The sequence below is a fragment of the Arachis hypogaea genome, chromosome 19, assembly GCF_003086295.3.
Source record: "Arachis hypogaea cultivar Tifrunner chromosome 19, arahy.Tifrunner.gnm2.J5K5, whole genome shotgun sequence".
In the NCBI taxonomy this organism is placed as follows: Eukaryota; Viridiplantae; Streptophyta; class Magnoliopsida; order Fabales; family Fabaceae; genus Arachis; species Arachis hypogaea.
Window position 1 is genome coordinate 63167055 of NC_092054.1, and position 15781 is coordinate 63182835.

A 15781-nucleotide genomic window follows, 5' to 3' on the forward strand; every position below is an offset into this window, starting at 1 on the left:
GTTGGGAGTGTGTTGATTCTATTGGAGCTTCGGGAGGGTTACTATTAATTTGGGATGACTCTGTATTCAAATTGTTAAATTGCTATAAAGGAGATAGGTGGTTATGTGTAGAAGGAGTGATGACCAAAGATAATTTTCACTGTGTAATTTGTTTGGTGTATGGTCCACATGTGAGAGATGAAAAACTCTCAACGTGGGAGGAATTAAGCTTTATTACAGGATTGTGTCAAATCCCGTTTTGTTACATGGGAGACTTCAATGAAATTGTGCATATAGAGGAAAGAAAAGGGGCGACCAACTTGTCAGCTTCTGCTAAGGACTTTAGAACATGGATCAATGACATGGAGTTGGTGGACTTGTCAATTAATGATAGGAAGTATACATGGTTTAGAGGTCAGTCATGCAGTCGTATTGATAGATGCCTGGTGAGCTTGGAATGGCTGGATGTGTACCTGGATACTCGTTTAAGAGGGGGCCCGAGAGGTCTCTCAGATCATTGTCCTTTGATTGTGGAAGATAGAAGAATAGCTCAAGGACCAAGACCATTCCACAGTTTAGACGCGTGGTTCACGCATGAAGGCTTCCTAAGAATGATGAAGGAAGAATGGAGGGGCTTGGGCGACGCACAGTTCTTAGATAAACTAAAGGCGCTGACAAAACCACTGGGTAGATGGCACAAGCAGCACTTTGGGAATATACAGGAGAAGATACAAAGGTTTGAGGAGGAGATCAAGAAAGTAGATGATCTGGTGAGCAGCGGAGTATATGATGGTACAGTAGAAGCAAGAAGGAAGGCGCTGGTAAGGTGTTGTGAGGTATGGTATGAGAGGCAAGATATACACTGGAAGCAAATGTCTAGATCTCGACATGCCAAGGAGATGGACAGGAATACTAGGTACTTCCACAATATTGCATCAGCAAGGAGGAGGAATAACAGGATTGAGTCTTTAGTAATTAACGGAAGGCTGGTAAGGAATCATGCAAGAATTAAGGTTGCCACTAGAGATTTCTACAGGAATTTGTACCACCAAGAAAAGTCGCCAAATATTAGCTTCCGAGATGGCTTAGTTAATCGCATAGAGGAAGAGGAAGCACAAGCACTAGAGGTATTACCGACAGTGGAGGAGGTAAAGGAGGCAGTATGGGACTGCGAATCAGCTAAGGCCCCAGGTAATGATGGATATAATATGAATTTTATAAAAAGATGCTGGGAAGAGATTGGAGCAGATTTTACAAAAGCTGTGATAAGTTTCTTTGTGACAGAAAAGCTACCAACAGATTCTAACGTTACTTGGGTAGCGCTGGCTCCAAAGTTTGTGGGTGCGAAGGAGATAAAGGATCTTAGACCAATCAGTATGGTGGGATGCGTGTATAAGGTTATATCAAAAGTGTTGACAAGAAGAATGAGGAGCGTAATGCCAGGGCTAGTCGGGAAATCACATAGTGCATTTGTTAAGGGCAGGAGGATACATGATGGAGCGCTAATAGCATGTGAAACTGTACAGTGGCTAAAACTGAAGAAGAAGGCATCAGCAATCATCAAACTGGACTTCCACAAGGCTTATGATAGAGTCAAATGGAACTTCGTTGATATTGTGTTGGAAAAGATGGGATTTGGTAGAAGATGGAGGGCATGGATTACAGAATGCATTAGAACAGCGTCTATATCCATAATGGTTAATGGGTCACCGGCTAAACCATTCAGGATGGAAAGGGGGCTTCGGCAAGGCGACCCGTTATCACCGTATCTATTCGTCCTGGATGTAGACGTGCTGAATAGGATGATTGGGGAGGCGATAAGAAACAAGAGAATATCACCCCTCTTAGTCAGTAGGGATAATATAGAGTTATCACATCTCTAGTTTGCTGATGATACTATATTATTCTGTCCACCGGAGGAGGAGACAGTGAGAAATTACAAGAGACTCCTGAGGTGTTTTGAAGTTATGTTTGGGCTGAGCATTAACTTTGACAAGTCTAGTTTGATACCGGTAAATTGCAGCCAGGAGTGGGTTGGCCAGATGTGCCAATTATTAGGATGCCAAGCGGCGAACCTACCAGTGAAGTATCTCGGAATTAATCTAGGAGCAAACCCGAGGCTTGTAAAAACGTGGAAGCCGATAATCGATAAGGTAGAGGAGAAATTGAGTTTGTGGAAAGCAAAGGTACTCAGCAAGGCAGGAAAGTTGGTCCTCATAAAGTCCGTAATTAATAGTCTGCCGACCTACTATTTGAGTCTGTATAAAATGCCAGTCACGGTGGCCAAAAAAAATAATTTCTTTACAAAGGAAGTTCTTTTGGGGGAAGGACGATGGACGACATTGGCTAGCACTTGTAAAATGGGAAATGGTACAGGCGCCGAAGAAACTAGGAGGCCTCGGTGTGGGAGATGCGATGATCCGGAATACTGCATTATTGTTTAAGTGGTGGTGGAGATTCTCGAAGGAAGAGTGTCCTTTGTGGAAAAAGGTAGTGTGCTCCTGCAATAATCTAAACCCCAGACAGTTATTGTCTACTCAAGAGATACCGGCAAAAGGGGGTCCGTGGAGAGATATATGTCACCTGCAGATAAAAGAGTAACAGGTCAGACAAAGGATGATTGACGGGCTGGCTATGGAAGTCGGAGATGGTAGATTAACAAGATTTTGGGAAGATACTTGGCTACAGTTGGAAAAACTGCAAGACTCCTTCCCGAGACTATACTTGATTTCAGATAACAAAGGATCCATGATTGCGGAATGTGGGTTTTGGGATGGGATTGAGTGGGTGTGGAATTTTCTATGGAGGAGGGAACTTCGCTAATGGGAAACTGACAGCTTGAACCAAATGCTTGATACCTTGCAAGATGTGAGACTGATAGCTGACACACAGGATAGAGTGGTGTGGAGATTTGATAAGGAAGGCGTTTATAGTATTAACTCATTTGTGCAGGTTTTGCAGGAACAGACCCTGACGGACGATATTCTTAGCTACAAGTTCACAAATGAAATCTGGAAAGGAATGGTCCCTCCTCGGATAGAGTTGTTTACTTGGTTTGTGTTTGTAGGTCGAGTCAATACAAAGGATCGGCTAAGTCGATTGGGCATCATTGAATGAAATGATAATGTCTGTGTTATGTGTAGTAAGGAAATTGAATCTGTACAACATCTGTTTGTTACGTGTGAGTATGCTTGGCAGGTGTGGTGCGCTTGGATTAGACATATGGGTCATGTTTGGAGCATCCCAGGTTCCATAAAAGAACACTTTGAGAGTTGGAGGACTATGCCTTTGAGAAAAGACGTGCGAAAAATATGGTTAGTTGGATTTTTCTCAATTATTTGGAATATCTGGTTGTGTAGAAATGAACTTATTTTCCAGAATAAGACAACAGATGTGGTAGACTGTATGAATAGGTCGTTTTGTTGCTCTAGAGAGTGGTGTAAAAGTTGACTCGTGTTGTTGATGGCTATGCCGGAGATGACATAGGAGTTGCTAAATTTCATGTAATGTATTTCTATATGCTCCACTGCATGTGTTGAGCTTGACTCTCTTTTCAAAAAAAAAAAAATTCCCAAGGAATAGGTGCATGGGGATGTAAGTGCATTGTTACTATCTCTAGCATACTTTTAATTCTTAATAAATTTATTAATTACCACATAGGTGCTGGATTTGGTTGCTACTATGCTAACTATATAGGAGAAAGGAATAGGATGTCAAACACATTGGTATTTGCCCGTTATGTTTTCGGTACGATATCTCTTTTTCAAGCTTGTTACCGTTTTTATTTATTTTATCTTATTATATAATTGTTGTCACTGGCTTAGCTCCTAACTATTAAATTCAGCAATTCATACTGGATTGTGATACCAAAATTGAAGTTTTGTTAAAATATTATAAAAAAGAATTCATGAAAAAAGTTGACGAAGGTCTAGAAAAGGTATATGATTTATTGTATTTTTTTCATTGTTTAATGGCTTTTATCTTTATGAATGGAGCTATATTTTTTATTTTTAAAATTTTTTGTATATAGTAATATTCTAATACGTGAAGGGTGGTACTAGATTGTTTTTTACCTGTCAACGAGAACAACATGCATTGGTATCTAGTTGTTTTTTATTTGTGCAATCATATTCTGCTAGACTTCCTATCGATTGTTTCAAATAAAGAGGGAAAGAGATCGACTATTGTAAAACTGGTAAATTAAGTTTTTCCATTTTTCTTTTAAATTATGATATTTTTTTAAAAGTTTCAAATATTATTATTTTTTTCTTATATGAATAGGCTAAATATCTGGAAGATATCCTCAAGTATGACTTGTTCTATAAATAAAACACTCCATTTAGGTTGTGGATACTTGAATTTATATTTGTGGATATTCCAGAAATAGGAAAACAAGCTCCTGACTCGTAAGGAATATCTGTATTTGTATTTTTCTCTTTGAAATGTTTATCTGCATAAGCTAACTGCGTCTTATTTAACACAATAATGACTGTGAGGTATGAGTGGCAACTTGAATGACAAATTACAAGAAGACATATAGTTATACAATAAATATAATTTTTCTTTTGCTTGAAAAAAAAAAGATGAATAGTACCTCATTTACTAGTGTGCATGATTTTGTTGGTAACTTAAAATATTTATATTTTTAGGTTAATGATGCTACAAGGATGCGACTTGCATTGGATTTGATTCTAAAGCCCACAACTTGATACTGCATAACGTCATTGACTCTGCTACTGGGAATTATAATAAGTATAAGCAAGAAGATTCAAACAAAAATTAAAAATCTGTAATTGTCATGTAGTCGTGTTTGATTTATATTTAGAATTGTTAGTTTAATCACTTTTACTTAATATTTATATTACTTGCTTCCTCTAAAAAGTTTAAATTTCTACTAGCTATTCATTACTTTCTATTTTTTTTTTGTTAGTATTGATCATAATTCATAACTCGTGACTTTTCCTTACCAAGGCAAGTGTATATTATCTTGAAAATTATTATCAGTTAGAATTCTTGCCAAATGGCATACACTCGTAGATTATTACACAATCTAAAATCAACTTTATTAGTATTTGCTAAATTAATTAATGACATTTGATAGTCACGAATATTCAACAAAATTTATTAATCATTTTATTCTTTCTCAAACTTCTGATGCTCTAACATAATTCAAGATTCAATTTTAGTAATATATTCCTTAAAAATTAAATTAAATGCATAACTCTTTTCATGAAAATCAATAACTCCGTCTGTTTTAGTCTTACACGTGATAACACGGTAATATTAAACAAAAGCCTCACTCAAAACTCCAAACTAAAATGGATATAGACAGGTGAAAAAAAATATTGTCTCCAGAACAAAATTAAATCCTAATAGAGGATCACCATCAGTTCTTAATAGCATGATGCCATTCTCAAGGAGCAACCAAAGTTTTTCCAGCAACTTGGTCAAGATCCTTTCGTCCGTTTGAAGTTATTCTCTTACCCCTAAAATACAAAAGGGAAAAAAAAAGAAAAATTACCATACAATTAAGTAAAGCATCATGGTTTCTCATGCCAACGTCATTTTAAATAACCACACTTTGAGACGCACAATACTAAATTTCCAAATAAAATATATATAAATAAATAAAAATTTAAAAGTAGTAGCTATTCAATAATTGCTACTACTTCGGTATGCTCAGTGGCTTCAGTGCAGTGAATGAAGTAGCGGCATAAGAAGAAGAAGGAGGAGGAGGCTGCATTCATGAGATTCATTTTCTTTGAAGGCTGAACTTGTAACACTACCCATACCCTCATACTTGGTGGCGTGCCTATATATCAAGGTACTAACTTTCATAATATTGATTACATTGCGTCATTTCTTCTTTCTTTAAGCTTCCTCCTGCATTATTACATTCACTACCTTGCTTTTACTCTCACTCAAATATTCATCTTTCTGATTTTGGAGCCATACACTCGCAGACTATAGACTCTTCCTCCTGCATTATTACATTCACTACCTTGCTTTTACTCTCACTCAAATATTCATCTTTCTGATTTTGGAGCCATACACTCGCAGACTATAGACTCTGGTTAGCATTATTTTATATAATTATGTGTTTATTTTAAGTCGTTTAGTTTATGTAATAAGGCTTTGCTGTTGTTTGTTAACATTTGTAAATAGTGTTTATGCCCTTAGTTCATTTTGTACCCTCGAGTATTTTTTGATTTATAAGAGCTAGAAGAGAACGAAACTGAACCTCTTTGAACCTGTGAAACTGGTCATCTTATGAGGAACCTGGATGATTTTGGCAAAGAAATGCAAGAGTTAAGAGTAAACATGTGTTTATCATAAAAATGTACTCAACCTGGTAGAGTCACAACTCCATTGGGAGTAGCCTATAACCATTAAATCTTTTTTCTGTAACTTATGAATAATATTTGAAGATACAATCAAAAGTTTACCATATATTAGAACCACAATAAGAACTAAAAATCTACCAACAACATACTTCTCTATCCTGATTAGATGTAGGGGATAAAGCCCTTAACAACCACATGCAAATAAATGTCACATTGTACATAAAACTAAGGGTTTTCTTGCATTTTTGTCAGTGATTATAGGCGGATAAGTAGAAATAACATGCAAACTACACTAATCCATAAATATAAAAATGTTCTATTTACTACACAATAAACCAACTGAATGTGAAGTATGAGCTTCAGAATCCTAAAACTCAACACAAAAATCAAGCTTAAATTTGATCAAACGAATAAAATAACTAGTATATGGTACACAACAAATTATAACATCAATTTCAGAACTTCAATAAATGTAATCTCATAAATTTTCCAGTAGACGCATACTAATGATAGAAACATGTATATATATATATACAAAAATATAGACAACCAGAATATTTTATCACCAGTAGAAGTAATTAAATGATTAGACATGAAGCTTGGCAAATGACCAAAGTTGAAATCTATAAGCAGTGCATAAATAAGTAGTACAATCATAAGTAAAGGTAGTATGTTGATTTGTGAAAGTAGAATGTTCTAATTTTGCTAAACTGACAATTATTAGTAAACGGTGGTAATATACAACTTTCTGGTCTTTAAGATTTCCAACGAAATCCTTCATCACAAAATTAACGAATGAAGTTAATCTGCAAGTCATAAGAAAACTGATCCAAAAATTAATCATTAAATGCAAAATAGTGGATAATTTCATAGCAACTCATACATAGATGCACAGAAAGTATATAAGAATGGCAATACAACAAATAGACTACCTTAGACCAAATTTTAGCATAGATCGTCAGTTAAATAAAGCTATTTGTCAAATCACCAAGATTCTATAAGAAACGCAGAAGAAAAAAAGAAAACAAAAAAAGAAAGAATACTAAATTGGAGGCTTGGAGCTATTGGGGTTGCTTTCAGTCAAAGCAACCACCCCAGCATTGATATTTGGCTCTTGAAGTCTTCCTACAACCACCGTTTTGAAGTCCTTGCCGCTGCCGGAGGAGGTGTTCTAGCATTTCTCTCCTTCTCATCTAAACATAACCTTGTTCTTAGTATGATGAAATTGCAAAACATATTTATAGAAAATTAGCAGCTCTAAAGGTTTTAACTTACACGGTACTGGTTCCCTTCTAGCGAAGATATGCGATTCGACCCGGATTCATGAATTCTATGTATCTTTTCCGTGAACATACACGGTGAGTACACTGAATTAAACAGCCTTTATTATCAGTATCTGTATTAAACATTTAAATTTAAGTTATAAGGTTTGAAAAAATTTTGAAACTTATCTGTGGGAACGACTACTTCTATTGTTAAGTGCAGCAGAACTGACAGCACTGTTGACCTCACTAAGTTTCATGAAAGTCAGAACATCAGCTGTAGATGTCACTAGACATAATATAGCATAAGGAAGACTCAATTCATCATCATTGCAGCTCCTAATCTCTAACTTGTTCATTGTAAATCTTGACCATTTGAACATAAATGTCATATGTTATAATGTCTTTCCTGTCATTAGACATTCGAAACAAATTGTTAACAGCAAGATAATTGTGTTGAGGAGATAATTTTCATTAAAATCGTTACCATGTTTTTATTATGAAGAGAAGCAGCAAAGTTTTCATCAATATTTTCTTTGGCTTCCAAGATGCAATCAACCAGTAGCTTCACAAGTGATTCTACATTTTCCTCTACATCCAATAGAGTAATTAGAAAGAATGGAATTAGATGAGTATGAAGAATACTTTGAAATCACTTTCAGTAGCTGTTTTTTTATCACTTGCAACCAAAACAATATATTTCATATCAGCAGATGATGCAAAATTAGATACAATATATGAGCAAGACTGAGTGATCAACCTTCTCGTTTCTGAAAATTACTCTCAACAGAATGCACTTTTTTCCTATGGCAGAAAAATCCAATCGCTTACATGCATCAGAGGGAAATGCAGCTGCAGCTCTCGAATGAATTCTACTGGCTGGCTTCATAAGTAATGGAGATCTTAAGTGCCTGTTGGAGGATCCATTCTAGCCATTTGTCATCAATAAAAAGTCATTACCAAGCAATTCAATAAAGTGGATTAGTAAAAACATCATAAGGTGAATCAAATTATTCACAGAGAGAGAGAGAGAGAGAGAGAGAGAGAGAGAGAGAGAGAGAGAGAGAGAGAGAGAGAGGGGAGCAACTTAGGCAACCTTGTTGAGCGCAAGACAACTTTGGAGCCGTCACGCAGGCGAGGGTCGGCCGTGGAAACCTGGCAAAGTAGGGCTTGGACGTCGTCTTTGTTAAAGCAGAAAAGGTCGAGGTTCTTGCCTGTAGAGGCTCTGACAACCAGCAAGAATTCCTCCGACGGGTTGCTGAGTGCGTACACAGGGAGGTCGTGAAGGAACAGAAAATTGACAGGGAGGTCGTGGAGGAACTGGGTTCTTCTTCTTCTTTTCCAAAGACAAATAGGTGCAGAGAGGAGATGATTCGAGCAGAACTTCATCTTCTTCTTGACCAGAGACGAGACGAACAGAGCTTGATTGGAGAAAGAAGAGCAGAGAGGTGACGGAAACACCTTCGTCTTCTTTGTCCAGAGAGAAAGAACACTAAAATCTAAAGAAGATCAAACACTTTTTTTATTTTTTTATTTTTCATATATATTTTTGTTTTAAACTTTTGATTTTTAAATTGTTTCAAATTTAAAAATATAAACCAAAATTAATTGAATTTTGACAAAATTAAAAAGATCAAAGTAGTTTTTATAAAAGAAAAAAATATTTAAGTCTTTTTATAAAATTAAATAACAATTATTTTTTATTTTTATTAAAATATAAAAGTGATTTAGTAAAAGTATTGATATGATATGTATTAAAAAAAAAAGAAATTAATTACTGACATGAAAAATATAATCCACATGTCAATGATCTAATCTATCTACATTTTTATTGTACCAATACGTATGAATTTATTATCGGACCGAAAAAAAACCCATTAGTTAATATACAATATCAACGAACACATACATAACTCGGTAATGATTCTAGTTGAAACCCAATAATGATTCTAGAAGTTACTATTAAATATTCCAAGAATATACAACAAATCTCTTAGGTAAAATTTTTCCAATTGCTAAATTCACCCCAGATCAAGTAACCAATCATAATGTTGAAACCAAATTACTGATTCAAGAATCCAAAGTCACAAGCAGAACGGGAAAGTTACCATCACGTTATCCCCCTACAATCATTAACACTAAGACCTTCAAAAGTTCGAAGAAAAACAAGTAGTTCTAACTTTCATAAACTTTTAACCCGTTTTGGGGGAGGCGCAATCAACTGCTCGTCTCCGGGTTCCTGTTTATCATTGTCGTCGTTCTGGGGTTCTGAATTTTCATTTGTATGTAGCCCCGTGCTTGATAGTGGAGCAGAGGACGAGCCCTCTATCTGTTTCTCAAACATCATCTGAAGACGCTTCCCTTGGTCTTCAATTTGAATCTGCAACTTTCTTTGTATCTGCATAATACGCATAATATCAGAACATTACTAGTGGCATCTTTCCTACAAAATTTGGGAACAAAAACAAATTAAGTACCTCAAGTTGTTCATGAAGCCGCTTTTGAAGTTCCATCTGCAATCTCAATGCTTCAGTTATCCCCTTACTCCTGCAGCCACAATCCAGTGTGTGTTTCAGGGCATTAATTACTCACTTCAATGCAGTTAAAGCAAACACATAAAACGGTACATATCAGAAATGCGAATGATTAAGTAACCATGGGGAAAATTGAAACCTTCTTGTCCAGTTTTAAAACCTACTTAATGTTGCATTTTGTTACGGTCTAGCTCCCAGGCTGGTCTTAAACTATGACCGGCCCAAAAGCACCCTTCCCGGGAGCATGCTGGCTGATAAAGGACATAATCTGGATCATATTCATGTAGGATTCTGCGTATATTCCGCATGGATTTATCTGGATCCTTCCCAGATTCACCCACCAAACACCATAAATAGAGGGCGTAACACACACCCAAGGTATGCTATCTACATCCAATCCTTATACCTCTTAAACTATTACTGACTTAAGCATCGGAGCCTCTTGCAAGTACACGCCCACCTCTGGAGATGCCAGCCCAGAGCAAGGAGATCCGCCTCAGCCTCGTATCCCAATCTTATTCATGTTCCACTACTACAAGAGGTAATCACAATCTCACCTCCCGAACACATTTTAAATTCAAATGTATATGATATTAGAAGTTACATTGAGGACATTACACTCTATGCTTGACGAAATAAAAGGAGATGACCATCGCCAGCAAAAGGATCAGTCAATCAAATGTGTTGGTGCCATAAGAAAATATTCATCATTAAGAAGGTTACAAGTAACTCACGTTTTTAAGTCTAGAGGCTTCATTTCTTCAATTGAATCCGTCAACTTTTTCTCAGGAGCTCCTGCAATACATGCAGAGAACAGAAAATCATTCAAACTATTATTTCTCAAACTCGCCAAAAAGAACACAAATATGCAAGTTAGTCCGCGACAAGAATTTTAACATCAAGTAGATTCCTATATCTTAAAAGTATGAATGTGACAACACTTTGATCTTGAAAGATGCAAGTGACATCGAATAGGTCCCTAAGAACTCCTTTTGGAAGAAGTTAAGAGACCTGTATATCACATGGAACAAAATGTGCTTTATGAAACATTTTGGGGTGAGGAAATGGAAGAGATACTAAGTAAATTTACACATACCTTCTGATGGCTCAGGTTTGTATCGGGCAGTTCTATATTTCTGAAACCAAGATAGCCATATTCCATGATAAAAAAAACCATTGATAAATAAATACACGTCCTCATAAGAGTTAAAAAGGAAAAAGATATAAAAACAACCACCTGAAGGTGGCTTTTCACATGATATATGGTAAGGCCTTCAACTCTCATTAGGTTCAAGACTCCCTTTGGAGTAGCCTCTGTTATGTTAAACACGATGAGACGATAACAAATTAAGAACTTCTAATATCACTCAGTGAGAAGGACAAGTGCAACATTGTGAAGAAGTTAACATACTCTCACTACCACCAAGCTGATTCACTGCCTCCACAAAGGCCTCATGAAGCTCCGGAGTCCAACGCATTCTTTGCTTAGTTTGGGGTGCGGTTGAGACAGAGTCTGGAAGACCGTTAGCTTCAACAGGTGGCACTTGCTGCTGTATTGATAACTGACTTTCCTACATCATGAGAGAAGAATACACTTCTGTACCTTAAACACAAAAGTACATAAATAAACTGTGCACAAAAGAGTTAAGGTGAAAGACGACTACAGATTTCAAGCTATTTAGAAGAAACTGTGGCTTTAAATTGCCGTTTGCAATTACAATTGCTGCTGCAATACTTTTGTTGGGTACACTTCGCATTCACTTCGTAGCAACAACTGCTACCGCAACCACAATTTAAAAGGCGATGAAATATATGCACTTCCTCATACCAAGTGGTGGATGAAAGGAGAAAAACAAGAGAACTGCATTCCGCCATGCACACTTTATGATTGTGCACAGAACTAGATGTATGTTGACCAACTAAAATGACTTTTCGTCTTCATTAGTAACTACTAACTACTAACGAGGTGTGAACTGCCACCGACATGTTCTAGTTAACTTGACATGTAAGACAGCATTTAAGACTTGCACGGTGAACCACTATAAAAGTGAAACAAACCTTTGGTTTTGGCTCTGCTACATTGGTATCACTGACAAACTGGTTCCAATTCAGCTGAAGAGGATCATCATCAGACATGAAGGGATCAACCCACTCAAAATCAACAGCCTTTGGATTATCACTGGATGTGTATGGAGCACTATATACTGTATGATCATTCTGGAAAGGAGCGTTGTTATTATCAGGAAACAGAAGAATATTGTCGAACAGATCCGCTCCCCAGGAAACATCATCAATTTGTCGCAGCGGCTGAGAAGCTTGTGTTGTTGAATGGATTTCGGAAGCGGTGGGAAATGGCACGCCATCATCAGGGAAATCAGCAGGGGTTGAGAACATGTGACCAACACTTCTGATGTTGGAGTTTATTGATGAAGCCTGCGCTGCAGATGTAGGAAGAACAGGAAAAGATGAAGACATGGTTATCTCTGGTGGTTCCCAATCAAATTTGCTTTGCAATGACCTGCAACATATTTATGTGAATCGCTGAACCAGCAATAACAATAACTAAGTCTTGTACCACGAGGTGGCATCAACTACGTAAACAAGACTATGCTACAATGTTTTACTACATTGAAATCATTAAATCACTCAACCAATAATGAGAAATGATCTACACCCAGAACATAATTTGACAATTCATATATTTTGCAACTAAACCAAAAGAGCATAGGAAGACTCTAGAAAATAGTTGAATTACAAGGGCACTAACAAAAGTAATATTTTAATTCAATTGTTCACAAAAACGGAGTCAGTCCAAAACTGCAAAGTGGGATTAGAGAGTGAAAGATATCATGAGAGTTTGGTGATGATGAAGGTTTCTCTAAGCTAACCAATTTCACAAGAGTCATCAAATTGGAATTCAGTGATTCACCATTCACTACAAAAATCACATCCAAAACACCCATCAATCAATTAAATTATTATTAATAATACAACAAATGAACAATAAAAATAACAAACAACCACCCAGCTTAGAAGATGCTTTTTTTTTCCTTTGTTTTATTAGATAATCATAATCTTCTCTCTTGAGGGATCCCAATACAAACCAGAGCAGAACAAATCAAAACCCACTTGCACTTTCCAAACTTTGATAACAACCCATTAGAATAAATAAATAAATAAGTAAATAAATTATAACTTTAATAGCAGCTATGATGAAGTTAAATTGATTTCTCATACAAAATTCCTGGCAAGACATAATTAACAGAAGAACATACTAAAAGGAAAACCAAAAAGCTAGTAATAATCTATCTGATATGATGGGAAGGAATCCATCCAAGTCAGAATAACAATAATTAATAAATAAATAGAATGAAAGCCGAGGTTGATAGAACTTGACAAGTTGAAGTTACCTAGAAACAAAAGGCAGGATTCAGCAAAAAGAGCAAAGATTGTTGGGAGCAGAAGGTTTTAATGAATAATAGGAACTATGTTTTGGGGTTTGTTAATGTTGCTGTCGTCCCATAAAACGGAGGGGACGTACGAGGCTGCCGCTACTTTTTTCCCAAGGTTTTTGTTTTTTTTCGAGTTTGACCCTTTTCCTCTCATTTATGATTGTACTTCCAAACTCCCCGAGTTGACGTCACGTACAAATTATGGAGTCCCCATGTTATCCGAACCGGACCAGATCGGTTGGTTTGACCAAAAACCGATAAACCGATAATCCAGCCGGTTCGATTTGCTATGTGGATCGTTCATGTAATTCGTATCGAACTGGGAGCGATCAACCGGTGATCCTGCGCCTCCATTAATAGACTCACAACGTGTTAATTACCGTAGGATATTAACTATGAAAAGCCTTTCAAAAGGGAACAAGCAAGAGCGAACCTTGATTCTGGGAGAAGGAAAAACTTTAACAATATCATGTTGCCCACCAAGCCAAATAACTCTTTGATATATATAATACATGGAACTCATAATAATATATATTATATCAACACATTTGAGTGTCACACGTTTTTTTTGTTATATACTTTATATTTGCTCATAGTTATTATATGCACCTTATATATTACATATATACAAATATATAAAGGCATGGATCATATTATAATATATATATTACGTTTTATTATAATTTAGACATAATATAATTAAATTAAATTTAAATAAAGATTTATTTTTTTATATTTATATTTTTTTTATATTTATTTTTTTATATGTATATACTATAATTTATTTGTTGGAATCTATCTTTTAAGTGAGATAATAGGAAAGATTTGGAGAGCAGTTACTTATTTTGGCCAAGTAAAGCCAATCCCTCTTGTCGTGTCTGACCTCTTATTGGGTAAATGGTAGAGACCATCCTTTTTGGGTGGGCCTTTTTATCCTTATTCGGCCTGCCTTTATGTTTTGTGTCAGGATATGATCAGTGCCCCTACTTGAATTTGAGCTTTCGTGATGTCGGGTTTAAGCATTTTGTGGCTTCAATTTTCGTTGTCGGGTACGCCGCCTTCAAAAGGTCAGGTACTTGACGTGTTTTGAAATTTTGAAACGTTACTCTGAAGGAGCGAACATTACGCGGCAGTTCTCTTGGAATCCACACATAGCTTTGAAAAGAGGTGTAAAATGTCCCCTTTGCCCCTTCTCTCTTATAAAAAGCTTCGCACCCTCCTTCTTTTCCCTTTTCTGTTTTTGAAAACGTTTCATTTGTCTTTGCTTCCTTCATCGAAAAAACTCCTTCACTTTTCTTCCTTTGTTTCTTACTTTGTAACCATTTTTTAGTTTCAAGAATTTCTTGATCTTGGTTCTTTTGAAGAGTTCTTGGTGCTTCGAAGAGGATCGTTCGTGTTTTTGCTACTTGCTGTGCCCTTCTGTTTTTGAATTTCATCAAGGTTGATGCTTTTATCCATTTTTGTTTGTTGTCTCGACTGTTCTGGGTTCTTGAAATGGTTTTGAATGGTATCCTGAGTAGTGATTATGAAATGTCGGTGAAAAATTTTGTTTTTATATTGTCGATACTTGTTATGTCTTAGGATTGAAAGCTGTTTAACTGTTGCTGTTTTGTTGCTATGGATTGTAATTGTGTTGCCCCCAAATGGCGTCGCTATCCTTTGTTTCAGAAGTGGCGCCATTTCTAATTCATGGATTTGAATGTAGAAAAGAAAACTTTTTGTAATCATATTCATCAAACTATTTGTTGAGAACCCGACTTCTTTTGCTTGATGCCCGAGTTCTTTAATGACGATTTCTTTATTGCATTTGTAGGTATAGCTTTATGTCTCGATCCGTTGTTCACGATATGTGAATAAAAGTTTCTTCTTCTCTTTTAACTTGGGTAGATACTTTTGTACTTATCGTTGTCCCCGTAATCGATAAAGAATACGCTGAGACCATTCGTAGGCATCATAGGCTCTGTAAGAATCGGAAAGATGAGTAAACCTAGGGTTAAGTACGATTTTGGTCCCTAATGTAGAAGCCAAAAATTTGTTTCGTCCCCAAGTTTTTTTTGCTTACAAAATCGTCCCTAAGATTTAACCTAATTTTAAAATCGTCCTTCGGACAATTATACCCTTACCCCCTATCACTGTTTCTTCATCTCCTCTCTTGCTCTGCTTCTTCATCCATACTTCTTCATCTTCTTCATCTTCAGCAGCATCAAGAT

General features: G+C 36.3%; 1 protein-coding gene and 1 long non-coding RNA gene across 4 annotated transcripts; both read right to left on the reverse strand.

The window, feature by feature from the left end:
• Nucleotides 1–7148: 7148 nt before the first annotated feature.
• On the reverse strand, nucleotides 7149–9128 carry LOC112777226 (uncharacterized). 2 transcript variants are annotated; one of them, XR_003190342.3, is made up of 5 exons: nucleotides 8682–9128; nucleotides 8346–8513; nucleotides 8073–8176; nucleotides 7599–7994; nucleotides 7149–7516 (listed from the first exon to the last, which is right to left on the reverse strand). It is a non-coding gene; the product is annotated as an uncharacterized lncRNA (long non-coding RNA). The 2 variants fall into 2 exon arrangements; XR_011877367.1 differs by having other exon boundaries at nucleotides 8417–8513; nucleotides 8682–9107.
• Nucleotides 9129–9509: 381 nt separating this feature from the next.
• LOC112777044 (protein PHOSPHATE STARVATION RESPONSE 1) lies at nucleotides 9510–13749 on the reverse strand. 2 transcript variants are annotated; one of them, XM_025821322.3, is made up of 8 exons: nucleotides 13530–13749; nucleotides 12178–12637; nucleotides 11531–11690; nucleotides 11357–11433; nucleotides 11216–11255; nucleotides 10854–10914; nucleotides 10063–10132; nucleotides 9510–9983 (listed from the first exon to the last, which is right to left on the reverse strand). In XM_025821322.3, the coding sequence occupies exons 2-8, from the start codon at nucleotides 12592–12594 to the stop codon at nucleotides 9768–9770; spliced, it is 1041 nt and encodes a 346-aa protein (XP_025677107.1). In that variant the 5' UTR covers nucleotides 12595–12637; nucleotides 13530–13749; the 3' UTR covers nucleotides 9510–9767. The 2 variants fall into 2 exon arrangements, with proteins under 2 accessions (XP_025677107.1, XP_025677108.1); XM_025821323.2 differs by having other exon boundaries at nucleotides 12178–12557; nucleotides 13530–13708.
• Nucleotides 13750–15781: the final 2032 nt, after the last annotated feature.

Excerpts from the sequence above, each read along its gene's own strand:
- LOC112777044 (XM_025821322.3), bottom strand. The coding sequence starts at position 12,594 with ATGTCTTCATCTTTTCCTGTTCTTCCTACATCTGCAGCGCAGGCTTCA. Across the intron at positions 11,434-11,530 it reads TCAGCTTGGTGGTAGTGAGA|AGGCTACTCCAAAGGGAGTC; the intron begins GTATGTTAACTT and ends TTAACATAACAG. Across the intron at positions 11,256-11,356 it reads ATGTGAAAAGCCACCTTCAG|AAATATAGAACTGCCCGATA; the intron begins GTGGTTGTTTTT and ends TCTTGGTTTCAG.